Genomic DNA, 15,193 nt, shown 5'->3' with positions numbered 1-15,193 from the left:
ACTGGTCAAAAATCATTTTAAAATTGTAAACTTACGGTAATAACTGAAACTAAATTATATACACTGCAATAAACCCTAAATATTATTTTAGGCCCATAACGGTACATGTAGTTATGCCGACTTTATTAGGCAATTAGGATCATAGATACCGCCTTTTTGTCATGAGCGGTTTTCGCAAACCATATCAACCTTACAGCTGTCACCATTAAGGTGAAATTCCTTTGATTTATTTTGAATTTTTACAGTTTTGGTTCGAAATGTATTGTTTTGTTTTTAGAATTAGTTTACAGGTAATGTTAAATGATAGATCTTCCATTTGGTGTCAAGTTTCTGTGCGGTCACGTTGTGCGTTGTGAAAGATGGAATTTTGTTTTTCATTTTGTGCTCTTATATTTTGATTTGTGATGAATTGGATTGGGACGACGAGGTACTGTATTTTATTTTACTTTAACTTCGCTTAGGTTAATATTATTTTTATAATATTTCATATGTTTTTCGATCTAAATAACTTCAATAATAATAGATTTCACGGTTATGCGCGCAAGCAGATAAACAAACAACATTAATTACTCCGTGTGTGGCTGTTACCGCTAGCTCACCGTAAAGGACTTTTTTGTTATCAAAGATATAAGTATATTTATCAGTGAATCATATATTATATTAATAGTACACTAGTAGTTGGCCGGGGCTTCGCTTGCATTTAAAGGCGTTGGTTGTCATTTGTCAAATTAGCCCAATGTTCTTTCTTGGAGTTCCAGTTTGCTTCATACCAAATTTCATCAAGTTCAGTTCAGCAGATTGGTCCTGAAAGAGCGACAGAGACACAGACAGGGTTACTTTCCCATTTATAAAATTTGTATAGATTTCGTTTATTATAAAATTGAAACAGCTTTTTGTATGCCGACTAAATATGATCTTGTGACCGATATCAGTCAGATTCTCAGTTAGTACTTAAAGTTCACATATATGCGCGCAAACACTAGTGCCCTCTCGATTCACTTTCAATGCTTTACGTGCTACGGCACGGGAGTGCAAACACAACCAGGCTGGAAAATTGCCGATTCAAATATAAGTGACGTTAACTAAACCGTCTATATAACAATATTAATAATATTATATTTGTTATCTTTGAATAGTCATGATGTCCCGTTAAAAGCTAGGTATTTGATATATAAACATTATAATTAGATGAAAAACTTGTTCCAACTTTTATTTAACAGTTATACAAATACTCACACGTTTGAATGAAATATTTAATTAACATAGTTGAACTATAAATATAGTTAATAATCAATACATTGCTGAAAAAGTCTTGAAATATACGCTGATAATAAACAATGACATTAATTTAAACAATATTCATTTAGTATCTGAATCAATATATTATTTGCTATATTTTTCCAGCAGGTAGTAAGTATGTAACATTGAATCTCAGTTTTTTTTTTTAAGATAAAGGTGTTATATTTTACGCATACTTGCGTTTAATTAGTAAATTTAAAATAAATTTATTTCATTTGTTTATGTAAAGGCAACTTTTAACCTGTAATATGTGTTCATAAAATTCAGTACACGCTTCATAGCTTGTATAATTCTATGAGAAATTAAGCTTTTGAAGATCTTGATACTTGCCGACGGACATAGACTTCTTATCAAGATAAAACAAGTAGTACGAATTAAACACAAATACACTGTGAGAAATAGTAGACCGGAAATATGCTGAATGATTATATTAGTTAATAAATAACAATATAAGTTAGTACTGAGATTATCAATTTCTCTTACATAAACTATAACAAGAGGTTGGTGTTCCATTAACAATGCGTTGTGTTCGCTAACGGATTTAAATATTTTCATTCATCTGTTCTCCTTTAAGAAACCGCTAATTCAATTTAAATATCTTCATTTAATTATATACGTCATAAAGTAACTGAAAAGGTGATAATAAATATTGATATCTCATGTCTTGTGTGGTCTGTACTCTTCGACAAGGCTTCAAGACACGTGACCCAATGACCAATATGCCAGCGCCAACCCCACCAACGAATTCTTAAAAAATCCTATCACGAATTTAATTTTTGGGCCAACCCACACTCGCGCCCGCATCGAAAATTTGTCGCCTGATGAGCGAGATAGCAAATAAAACGTACGCGACGCAAACGAGAGTGAAAGAGAGGGGTGAACGGAACAGGGCCAGCTAACGGTACCCACACGGAAGTGTGTCAGTGGCGTAAAGTCAGCTCATAAACGGTAGGTCGTAAGTGCCTCTAATAATTTTCGATCTTGGATGTTAGCAATAAGATTGAAAGTCGCTTGAGTGCGATCAAGTTTTCGATTTTCACGGCGCTGATTCACTACAATGGCGGCTGATGTCTACAGAACTAAGCTAACCTACCTCAAGGCTAGGGAGATGTTACAGATTGGACTACGTACTTAAGATATAAATTACCGTTTAACTTTTAATAACTAACCTAATGATCTTTTATCAAGACATTTGACAGCAACCAATTAAAACGTTACTCCACAACATTGATATCTTTGTTTCAATTTCAAATTACAATATACCCTATAAGAATTACGCGTTATTCAAAATGTAGTTACCGTAAGTTTTATTTAGCAAAATGTACCAAAATGTTTCTGTTAAATTTCGAGGCATTATTATCATCATCATATTCACCAAAACAATGTTATTATAGCATAATTAATAGCTTAATAATTGTTTTAAAACAATTGAAATAAATATTGAATGTAAAATTTAGTACCAAGATGCGTCATTTCCAGATTTACTAATAAAAGAGTTCAACGAGAGCTTAAGACATCATGCGAAGTATTTAAACGGTTACACGGTTATGAAACAAAAATAAAAATATTATTATTCTTTTGAAATCAAACAAGGAACTCGTGCCATTTCGTAAAATCTACTTATTCGGTCATGTGTCATAGGTTAACAGCTGTCCTCACAGTATGGATATATTTTATAAACTGATAGATGCTAAAATCATACAAACGTTAGCAGCAGCTTGCTCTATGCAGCTGTGATACGTGCCAAAAACTACGCATACATTTAATGTATTTTTTAATTTAATGAATATTATAATATTAATATCTGACGTTTGCTTTTTGCGGATCGAAAATAATTCTTATAAGTGATCTTGTACGTTTTAAAATTTTCAACCATCCTCTCAATCCAATCTCACTGATAGAATATCACTCGACTCCTTTTATAAAACGGAGCAACTTTTGTCCATTACAATTACATTTCACTTTTTTCTAAAGATATTTGAATAAAATGTCAGTTTAAAATTCGATGAGCAGAAAGTTGCAAAATATTTGACTTAATCATTTGAGCTAATGTATCGATTTATTATAATCGATTGGTCGCGTATTTTTCACAATTATGTGCATTTTTACAAAAATAACCTAAATTTGCTTCCGCTGTCAATACATTATAATCAGATTCAGAGGTTTAATAGTATTAGTCCGCATCTTCGCTCGCTTGAGAAGGAATGGGATTTTGAAGGTGTACCGAATGAACTATTCAGGTTTATAATCTATTTCTGTAACATATTCATTAAATCCATACAAACAAATTTGTTCGAATGTAATATTAAATATTACTAATATTAGTATTACATACGAATGTGAGTAGCCTGCTTTAAGATAAATTTGAAGTCATCGCGTTCCAACTATAAAAGTATTTATTTAGCTTTCTATTTACGTTTTAAATCAATTTTGCTTGAGCTCCAACAAGACCAACGTGAAAGTAATCTCGTTTAACTTATCGTTATTAAAAAAAAAATTCGTACTATCGTTACGTTTATGCGTTTAACTTAAATATTTACAAATTATAAACATACGTTATGCTCTTTGTGTCTACTGTCAGTTAAAAAAACTGGGTTAAGTGATCTAGTCTTTTAGTCTAGGTGTGCTGTCGCCTAGCGCCTAGCACTTTCACTGGCGAGGCCCATCAGAGCGGATAATGTGATCAAGACTTTCCCGCGAATTCGGATCATCATTGATTACTATAGACGTCGGATGAAATACGCGTTTTAGCCGATTGTATCGAGACGAGCAAACACCGGCGCGGTTTCGCACGCGAACATTTAAAAATATAACGGATGGTTTGATTTAACGAAATTGATGATTTTCGCGTGATAAATTCGTACGTTTTACGCGAGTTATGTATGTGTTATATCAATATCATAAATCTCTATGTTTATTTGTGTTGGTGTGTTTGTAAGAATGTTGTATTAATTGTGATTGATGGAACTGTAATTCGATCTGAGATATATTTAAAAATCGAATAAACCCGCAGCACGTTTTCAGCGTTAGAGAAGCTTGTCTTTACATCCAACTTGTCATTTCAAATAAAATTTCTATTCAAGTATTTATTCAGTAAGTCAATCCATAATTTGTAACTGTCATTAATAAAGTAATTGATACTTAAATAATTTATTGCATTGATTTTGAAATAAGTTATATTATTTTATATCCGTTACAATTTCAAAACAACGCTTTTGTTTATTATTTCGAACGGTGGCTGAAACGCACATTGTCTTTATCGGCGATCATATCTATTGTCGTCTAGATGAAATTTTATTAACTCAAATAATATCAACTAAACCCGAAGCTCTGAACTATTGTTATACTGAATTCTATCACAAATTTAACAACACATAAGAATACGTATATAAATTAGTAATTCTCTCAACAAAAGCACGTAACAAAGTGCCAACTATCCCTTTAATTACAGTAAATATCATGATGAATTGTAAACAATGATATTTATAATGGGAATACTAATAAACGGGCCACAGTTTAAACCAATGCGTGTCGACTAAGATGATTTTATTTGATTTATTCTAGATCTTTATTGCGTAGAGGTTATTCGAGACGTTGGACGAGAGTTATTTAATTAAATTATTATTATTAACAAGAACCCAAATGGCCCGGTAGTTGGAATGTGTGCAAATATTATTGTTAACCGTTGATTACGGGTTCAAAACCAGGCAAGCACCACTGAATACTCATGTGCTTAATTTGTGTTAATAATTTATCTTGTGCTCGTCGGTGAAGGCAAATATCGTGATTAAACCTACATGTGTCTAATTTCTTAGAAATTCTGCCACATGTATTACACCAACCCGCACTGGAACAACGTAATATAATATGTTCCAAAGCCTTCTCCTCAAGGGAGAAGAGGCCTTAGCACAGCAGTGGCTTATTTACAGACTGTTGAAGGCGACGTGTTATTAACAATTAAACGCTTACAAATTTTTCTCAAGATTAAACGAATTTTCACTGCAGTCACGTTTGGAACGCAATCGGGTCTATTTGAATTTTTTCCAATTTCGTCACTCGCCACGGGCCAACGACCCGCGCAATCGCCTTTACGAACTGAACGATTTACGAAAAACACCCCAAGGCCGATTCGGAAGCCGAGACAAATCTTTATTATAAGCGAACTTATTTTTTACACAGATTGCAAATTATTGCGTGCCGCCATTAGCATTGCGACAGTGTGCGTGTTACAACTACACATAATAAACTGGACTGGGCAACGTCGATTACAATGAAAGGTTTACGTTTATTTGACAATAGATTTTTTTATACCCAAAATGAACCATGATTAGTTGAAACGATTCGATATACTTTAGAGATTAATTATTTTATATCGTTACGTCTATATAATAGTATCGAAAAAATATTGCTTACTATATTATATAATGAATAGTGCATTGTATACTAACGTCAGAGTTATGATTAGATATAGTTTTGAAAGATTTGGTAATCGACACTATATAAAAAACTAGGAATAAATGTTGTTATAAACTAACTATACAATCTGTGATGCATATGTAAAAAGCCTGCATTAGTTTAATGAAAATCAAATAGTAATTATTTTTAAGTACATAATATAGGCATATTCACAAATGGCCCTCCAATGATAATTCTACCGCCCAAAAACATTGAGACTGTAAGAAGTATAGTATCCCTTTCTTCCATCGTTCCAAGGTTGGTCTCCAATCTTGGGACTTAAGATGTTATGTCCCTTATGTATGTACGAGTATTTTACTCTGTCAAATTCACCCTTCAAGTCGGAATACAAATCACTAAATATTGCCACTTGACGGTGGAATATTTGATGATTGGGTAACCTACCCAGAGGACCACTCACGAAGTAACAAGTTCATACAAAAATCTCGTCCTCTCTTAATTGGAATAAATTAATACTGCTTATTCCATATAATTACAAATAGCAGTGTTTAATTTGACCATCAATTAGAAATAGTAATGCTTCTACGTTGAATAAAGTAATTTGAGTTTGAGTTGAATTTGAGTTTGGTTTCCTAATACAGGAGTTGATTTTCAAAATCAAAATCAAAATAAACTTTATTCAAGATTTAGATTTTAACTAATGGTTGGTTAAGATTTACGTATGCTCACTAAGTTTTATTGGCTTTTCTGTAAACCAAAAAATCTAGTATAATAATCATAAATACTCAAAACCAAATATTTTATTACTTGATTACCACTCAATTATTTATGTATTTCAATTTCCAACACTGAAATTTGCGTATTAATATAAGCTATTTTCGCTGCTGTTTAGCTGTTACAAAGAACACGGTCAGCTAACTCGAATAACTCGGTTAATTGTGCATGCTTAGATATACTCGCAAAGTGGATCGCTGACTGCATCGCGTACGGCTATCCGTCTGCTCATCGCTAGCAATCTGCTTAATTAACTATACAAACAATATTTATTTAATAACATTAAATACTCGGACGACTGTGCTTCAGTCCTGCTCTCCACTCGTGAAGCAAAATCAAATGGTACCGTTTTAAATGCAGGTAGTTTATTAGAAAGATATATACGCTACTTTAATCCAGATTAGATAAGTAGTACGAATTCCATGAAGATGAAATGCCTCATACACAGCGTGAATATAATTACCGATACATCTACTAATACTTATGTATTTCTTTACATTCTGATACCAGTGGCGTGCTCAGAGATTATGTATCGAACGGTATCGTTCATCGGTTATTCCAATCCGCTTGACAATGATTATGATTGACAAAATATGAATTACAAAATGACTATTTTGCAAGGAAATAACGTAAATCAGTCTCTTAGTATGCGAATGAAATAAAACTAGTAAGCAGTCACTATCGTAGCAACACCGATAGCTAGTGAAGCGAAGCGGCGCGCGCGCCGGCAAAATGGAAACGATTATTTAGCGCCAATATCTTGATTTCGTATTCGACTAACCTACATATAAATTACAACATTAATAATATACGTGTTTTCCTTTACAGACAGCGCGGCAGGGTGGCGGCGTCCAAGTATGGCGGTGGCGGGGTGTCCCTTGGCTCTGGCGTCGCGGTGAGGCGCGGCATGAAGTGTACGGGCGTGGCGGGTGGCGGGCCCGGCGGCGACGAGCTCCTGCTGGGCGCCTGTTGGCTCGACCCGAAGCTGGACAACTCTTCTCCGCCCTGCCACGAGCTTCTTGATTCACTTCTCGCTCCACCTCCGCTCGCAGAGCTCAAGCCTCTGCCTCCCTTCACCGGGTACACTGGGCATCTATCCATCAACGGCATCTCAGGCCATCACTTCCACGCCATCGCACAACGTCTTCCAGAGGAGAATAACAATTACCCCACGCAAAGCGGTTACGGTGCAGACCACGATGTCGTCTCCTCCTCGACATGCGCAGCTGAATCTGAGCCTCCAGATTTAGAAGACGTCAAACCGTTCCCTCTAGATGTGCCCGATACAAAACCATTTCCTGAATCATCCGTGCCGAGCGTCGCCGATTCTTGTGCGAAGTCTTGTTCACCGCCCACAAAAATATTCGACGATAACACCAAACAGGATATGTATGACATAAGCTCTATAGAAGATATTGCGGCGATCATCGGATCTGCGATCGCCGACACGACGGTTCCGTCGCAACCAGAGGACCCAGAGAGAAATGATTCTAGAGACAGCTGGATGGATATCGACGCATGGATAGCTGGCGCTTACAGCCAACATGGAGATAAAATTGTACCGCAAGATTTGTCCGAGTTCGGCCTTCCCGGTTCCCCACCACCATCGCAATCCAGTCACCAGTCTAGTTTAGATTATCCATGCAAATCTAGCCAAGATTTTACGAAAACCCAGGAGTTCATTCAAAAGAACTTGGGACAAGCGGGTTCAACGCTACAGTCACTTCTATCACATAGCTACATGCCTTTGCTCCAAAATAGATTACAAAACGGCCCCCCTGTTAAACAAGAAGCACCTAGCTCGACTAGTTATGGTATGGACGTGATATCGACATCATCACCTCCCGGCAACGCCGTGTCGACTACTGATGGAGTGGGTGGTCTTCTCAACGGCCGCTATGCACCCCATTACGCTCTCGGCCTTAAACCAGATGGCCTTTGTAGTCCAGATAGACTACTAGGCTATCCCCACGCCCACACGACGACGGTTACTCCATCAAATAAGAGCAAGCGAAGTCGAGCGAAGGCAAAACAAGCGAGTAACGGAGGCAGTCTTCACGGAAGTTCACTTGCATTTGCATCTGCCACATCGGCCGAGTTGAGTGGTCTACTCGGCAAAGAGAAACCAGTTCATCGCTGCGGAATCTGTAATAGGGGGTTCCTGAACAAATCCAATATCAAGGTCCATCTTCGTACGCACACGGGAGAAAAACCATTCAGATGCGACGTGTGCGCGAAAGCCTTTCGTCAGAAAGCGCATCTGATAAAGCACCAACAAATTCACAAGCGAATCGGGCGGGACTAGGAGACAGGCGGCTCCTACATCGCTAGCTCAAAATGAAGCATTTCTATAGCTCGTAGTTGTGTGCGTGAGTGTTGTGTGGACGGACATATCTGTGTGGGTGCCTCTCTAGAATCTCATGTTAGGTTATTTGTATATGATTTCTATTAAATCGGCATCATTGTCTTTTAACTTAGTTAAGAACGATGTTCACGTATTATAACCCTGTAGATTAACACTCCTCCTAAGGACAAGTGCAATGTTAACTAGTTTTAAGTTCTTCAAATTTATTTTGATGTAGATAATATTGTTTATGATATCGTTACGTAGCGAAGGTTTATTTGACGACTTGTAATCGTTCGTTTCAGTAGTGGTAAGTCTTCGACGGGCGATTTCTTTCGCTCGTTCGTTTATTGTACGTTTATAAATCATTATCTCGCACATGACAGATAATAGTCGATTTTCCACGGAACGTGAACACAGTAATGTGTACTTGCGACTCGCGACTTTCCCCATTATTAATAATTGTCTTCGTTTGTGTGAATACTTACTCCGATTACCTATTTATAGTCAAACTAATGATTAGCTTTATAATGTGTAATTTTAGGTACTTCGTGTAATGATGAGACAAAGCGATTGAGGCTATTTTAACAGCGATACTAATGTTACGTTTTACTGTTATGATATTTTTATTGCATTCTATTGTTTTTTCTAACAACTTTACTAACGCGTAGATCCCAAATCGTATTTTAACACGTCACAAAAATAACATTATTAATTAAATGCTAACACTTATTATTACTCGGAAGAAGTAACGCAATGCTTACGGATAGGTCAGTACGTCATATTAATTGTACGAAGGTACAAACCAAATAATAAACTCATTTTTAGTTTATGTTTAGTCTTTCAGTGAAACCGGTTTCAATGTAATGATTAACAATTTAATATTTTAAGCTAAAGTCTAAAAGACAATTTAAAATATCGTCAATTCAAATTCCATATAAATATAAATTATTAAAAAAAAAAACATTAATATCGTCTTCTTCCAATATTAACATAATTTCATTTTCCTAACTAATCGTAATTGCATGCTAAATTCTAATAATTCATAATATTTAACAAACCACAATGACACATCATCTATTAAAATTCCGACAAAATCCCGAAATCGTGAAAAAACGCTAAGAATCCTTCGCGGTGCGCAGGCGCACGCGAGCGGAACTCGACGCGTCCGGGAAGCGGATGGAGAAAAACTCAACCCGATGTTCTAATAACAGCGATCCGTTGTTGCGTAATATTCACTATGAAGGGCTCGTGTAATACGAATTACTGAATAACGTAATATTCGAGGCGTCGATTTATTTTCTTGTGACAGACACAGATGGCGCTGAAGTCTGAATCTCGTTCAGGCTTCCTTTTATTCAATTACTAGCTTTGATTTACTTTATAATTGACATCAAAGAAAACTCTAAGGATATTTTCAGACGTATAAATAAATGTATTCTTAAATAAATAAATAAGATTTTTTATATTATTTTATTTATGCCGGTTCAATAAAGATATAACATTATAATAATCAAGTATATATGTATATAATCATCAAGAACGAAAGAAAAATAAAAGAATATCGACTCTTATAAATCTTAAGGCTTCCATAACTTGTACACTTGACAAATATCCATGACATGCGAGGTTTTATATATTTATAGACGTTATAGACCTTTCAGACATTCCATCACTACATTTCATACGTATAAATAATTATTTTAAACATTGCGAGCGTCTGCAAATGAAGCTTAGGGCGTTATAGGGCGAGAGCCTTAGGGCCCTGAATAGGCGATAAAGCCGTGCTACTCACTGTGGGCCAAACGCGCGGTTGTGAAACGCTTATAAAAATACAGAGCGTCAATTATAGAGTGAGAAGGTGATCTAAAATATTCAATATGATTGTTTAAAATTTCAAAATTAATTTGATTTATTTCAATTAATTATCATTAGATTTTCGTGTTTCACACGCAGCGTTTCCTACAGCGTTTGTAGACTTAATAAAGTACCTTTTTTAGAATTAAGCGACATAGTTTCTAAGTATTTATTTGTAACTATAATTTTTGTAATTTTATTGTAAATCCTTCTGTCCATTCTAGCGTGTCTAAGAAAATCGGTGTACTATCAAATAAGTAATGTGCCTTCATGCCGTTTTGATAACACTTATTGCAATCTATTTAAATTATACAATTATACATAAGACATTTATTTGATAGTGGATTGATTAACTTTAATGATAATCGCGTATTTCATAAGGAAAAATGTTATATTTTCGAGAGGTTTTTTTCATTATAAGTAAATTGTAAATTAATGTAAAATAAATGGAGATTTTTTTGTTAATGATAAACTGTCTGTCATTTCACCGAACCTGCAAACACTTTTACAATCGATATCTAATGAGCCCGTATCAAATATCTCACTAAAAGTCTAAGAAGTGTGTCAAACGAGACATCAGATCAAACAAAGGTGCGAACGACGAAGAGAAAGATTCACGGTTCACACAGTCGGCGATTCCCGGGCGTCTCGGAAGAAAGTCGGATGTGAAAATAGCCATAATGTACACACAACGAATTGCCTTTTCGCGACAGGTGCAGGGCACACAGAGAAAACGAGCGCACACAAGCTCACATATAAACGAGACCTTGCACGCACGCGTTGATAGAGACAGAAGAAAAAATACAAATATATTTAATTATTTAATTTTCAATATTAATTAATTAAAAAAATTACTTTAAATTGAATATTTGACTTTCTTATCGAGACTAAAAATATATATTATAAATATAGATCTTTACTCGTTTTCCGCGATTTATTAATATTTTTTTTAAATGAGATACCAAGCTATTTTACGTTCAATGATTAACTTGGACATATTGCTTAATACCAACTTAATGATTTTCATGCTCAATTGACTTCTAATCGATTTATATAATTTAATTGTAAAGACATAGAAATTAATCAACAATTAGTAACTATACAATTACATTGTCAAGTATCTAAAGTTACGTAAATTATTTACAACTTCTTTCTTCTTGGTAAATTTCAATCAACTATAGACTTTACAGTGAGTTTGTACACTAGAACTCATACTGTTTCATACCGATTATAGTCCGATGGGCAATGAGATGACCGGAGATCTACCTTGTTGAGTTGGTCGACAACTGCTTTCATCTGATGCACAACACGACACTGCCAATTGGTTGACTCCAGGCTCCAAATGTAGTCTATTTTAGTATATTAAGATAAACGAGGTGGTAAGTACCATACTATTCTATATTATTATTATTAATGATATAAATGTGAAAGTAACTCTGTCTGTTGCTCTTTCACGGCCAAACCGCTGAACCGAATTTAATGAATTTTGGTATGAAGCAAACTTGAACTCCTAGAAGGGACATAGACTACTTATTTTGTCTAATACATGACAACCAACACCCTAAAACGCGAGCAAAGCCGCGAGGGACTACTAGTTTTGATATAAATTATACAAAAAAAATTATTTGATAAAGTTAATTTTCCAGCTAAAAATAATTTAATTACTTGTTTTTTTTTTATGTCACCGTTAATATAAGACTTGAATTCTATACCGTAACGGTATTAATGCTTGAAGAGTCAATAAAAATATTATAAAAGTGAAAGTGAATCTGTTTGTGTCCTGATTTGTCGTCTCATTTTCAAGTCAAGAAATTTGACGGACGAGTTGCTCGATTCGTTAATGTATTTTTCTTAACTCTAAATTACTGGTAAAAAAGACACATGAGATATATACCAAAATAACTTTTAATTTATAAACTTTAAATGACTATCAAAAATACATCAATGTAAATTTATATTTAAAAATAAATATAAAAGATCTGACAAATCATCGTTTAACTGTTTATGCTGACGCTACCTGCCGGCGAGATTCTTTCTCCAACCCACTTACTGTGATTTCACCGAGCGACGCATGCGCGGAGTAAGCACGTATGCTACGAACTTACACCTTTTCATAACACCATGTATATTAAGACTCGTACTTTTTCAGTATAATTATAATAACTATTTTATATTGAGTTTATTTATTGAAATAATAAATGAATATCAAAGATTTTCATAAAACATTTATTTTTTTAATTTCAAAACGTATCATGATCGTAACACTTAATAGTGTGGGCTATAAAACATAAAATCTAACATGTTTTGATTTTATAAAAAAAAATGTTTTCCTCGATTTTTTTAACCCATTTCATTGATAAAATACTTATAATGTTAGTTGAGAAATATTAAGAAGAAAAAAAGGCTTAACATCATTGGTGCATAATGGCTTTAATTTTCTTTATCATCAATATTATATTTTTTTCATTAGAGTAGCATTAAAATTGGTCTTAGTGGTATTAATTTGATATCATCATACGTAGTTATATTTGCCAACGGACATTCTCGTAGTAACCATCACTGCGTATAGACAATGGCGTTTGAAGAAACATTATCCAATCCCATATCGCCAATATGTCACAAACCTTGATAGTTATAGTTACATTGCCTCACTTACTTTTCATATCTGAATACAATAATTGTAAGTATGATTATTTAGCGACTGAATATATAATGAGATGAAGGACCACAGACATACAAACGCAAAGCTCTACCAGCAATTATCACAGTACATATTGTATCGTGATGGAAACACAAGTTATTTCAAATAAATATAAATTAAAATTAACCCTGCTGTTTTATTGTCTCGTTAACTTTCCTTTTTACGACTAGAAGAATAATATTATACATAATTATAGTTTGTCTATTACAAAAGAGAACCATGTCTTAGAAAATAGATACTTGAGTACTTATCACAAATGATAATACCCATTTAGATATAATAATAAAAATAAGCCTTTATTAATCCAAGATATGGGTTACAGTAAAAAAAAGTACATTAAGCTAAATAAATATTACAAGCTAACAAGCTAAATATGTCTTGGTCCCTTTCGGGTATAGGCCTCCTCCAGTTTCCTCAATTTTTTCCTGTCGGTATCTGTTTTCAGCCAGTCTCTTCTTGCTACTTCTGGTATCTTGTCGAACCAGCGACCTGTTGATCTGCCCTTTTTCCTTTTTGCTCCAGGACCTTCATGGCCCTTCCAATTGGTTGCTCGCTTGACCCATCTGACTCTGTTTATTTAGATATAGTGTTTATTAAAGAACAATATAAGAGTAACTGTCTGAAATAGGAATAATTTTGTCTGCTCATCGAGCCGCCCGATTTGAATTAACGCCCGGCATCGAAGGAAATATTTTTTATTTACGAATTTTATTTACTTTTTGATCACAGCAATAATTTTAATACAGCAATCAGGTGTAGTGTAAACCACCCACTCAACCAAATACACAAAGATATTCATCAAAATCGTTCCAATAATTTCGGAGGAGATAGGTAAGATTTACATTATATAATATAGAACGTGATATATAAGTTCTGGTCTTAAGTTATTTATAAAACATTTGTATTAGTTTAAAATATAATGAACGATAATGATTTATTTACATAATTGTAATTGCGTAGCGTAGGCTGCGTTGCAAACTAAATCTGCGTGTCTCGCAACGAACTGAACGCAAATGTAGCTGATCACGCGTATATATAATTGTATATAAAACTTTAAATGAAGTACAGACAATTACATAATGAAAGGTAGGTGAATAACGCAGAAATATATTGATCAGAACAATGTTAACATATATATGACTTATATGCTAATAACTTGGATTGGATAAGTCACGATGAGACGGAAAATTCTACATGATTGAAAAATCAGGCACGAGAGCGTTTTTTTGATTTGACGTGCTTTCTAATATATGGGAGTGTTAACTACGGCAATTTACAAAAATATAAAGCACAGAATCACTATACCAAAAATAGAGTCATGTAACAATTAGGAAGTACCCATATTCATTATTGGGTTCTGTAATTAAACATTTCAAATGAAGATTGATTCAATACAAAACACACGTTATTGATTTTTTTCTTTTAATAGTACGTAAAATAAAAACAAAGTTAAAGTAAATGTTTTCTACTACCTTATTAAATAATATTAGTGTACATAAAATAAATTTAGAAAAATATCTTTAAAATAACAGTAACGGATCAATGGCGTTATTTTATGATAATGTCAATTTTAAATAAAGAACAAAGTATAGAATATGTTTCGCCCAAAGATATTTAGCCATTAATGACTGGTTCTATTATAACCTTTAGAACAGCAACTTTCTTTTAAATTTTTTGATATTAAAAAAATTACATACGAGTACATTTTCAGAATTTCATAATGTAATTTTGTGTTATTGTTGTTGTTTCATGTTCGAATGCAATAAATTGAATATTAAAATATGCAACCGCGAAACAATTGG

The 15,193-nt window shown here is 34.0% G+C and overlaps 1 protein-coding gene across 4 annotated transcripts in view; it reads left to right on the top strand.

The window, feature by feature from the left end:
* The window catches only part of LOC124539097 (ichor), a 44,190-nt gene extending 33,028 nt beyond the window's left edge, over positions 1 to 11,162 (top strand). For all 4 annotated transcript variants that reach the window (XM_047116443.1, XM_047116423.1, XM_047116428.1 and 1 more), the window contains one exon: positions 7,318 to 11,162. In XM_047116443.1, coding sequence (XP_046972399.1) covers positions 7,397 to 8,794 — 1,398 coding nt within the window. In that variant the 5' untranslated portion in view covers positions 7,318 to 7,396 and the 3' untranslated portion in view covers positions 8,795 to 11,162. The remainder of the gene's footprint in view (positions 1 to 7,317) is intronic.
* Positions 11,163 to 15,193: the final 4,031 nt, after the last annotated feature.

This window comes from Vanessa cardui, chromosome 2, assembly GCF_905220365.1.
Source record: "Vanessa cardui chromosome 2, ilVanCard2.1, whole genome shotgun sequence".
Lineage (NCBI taxonomy): Eukaryota > Metazoa > Arthropoda > Insecta > Lepidoptera > Nymphalidae > Vanessa > Vanessa cardui.
The sequence above is the reverse complement of the archived record's forward strand: the minus strand, read 5'-3'. Positions and strand labels throughout refer to the sequence as shown.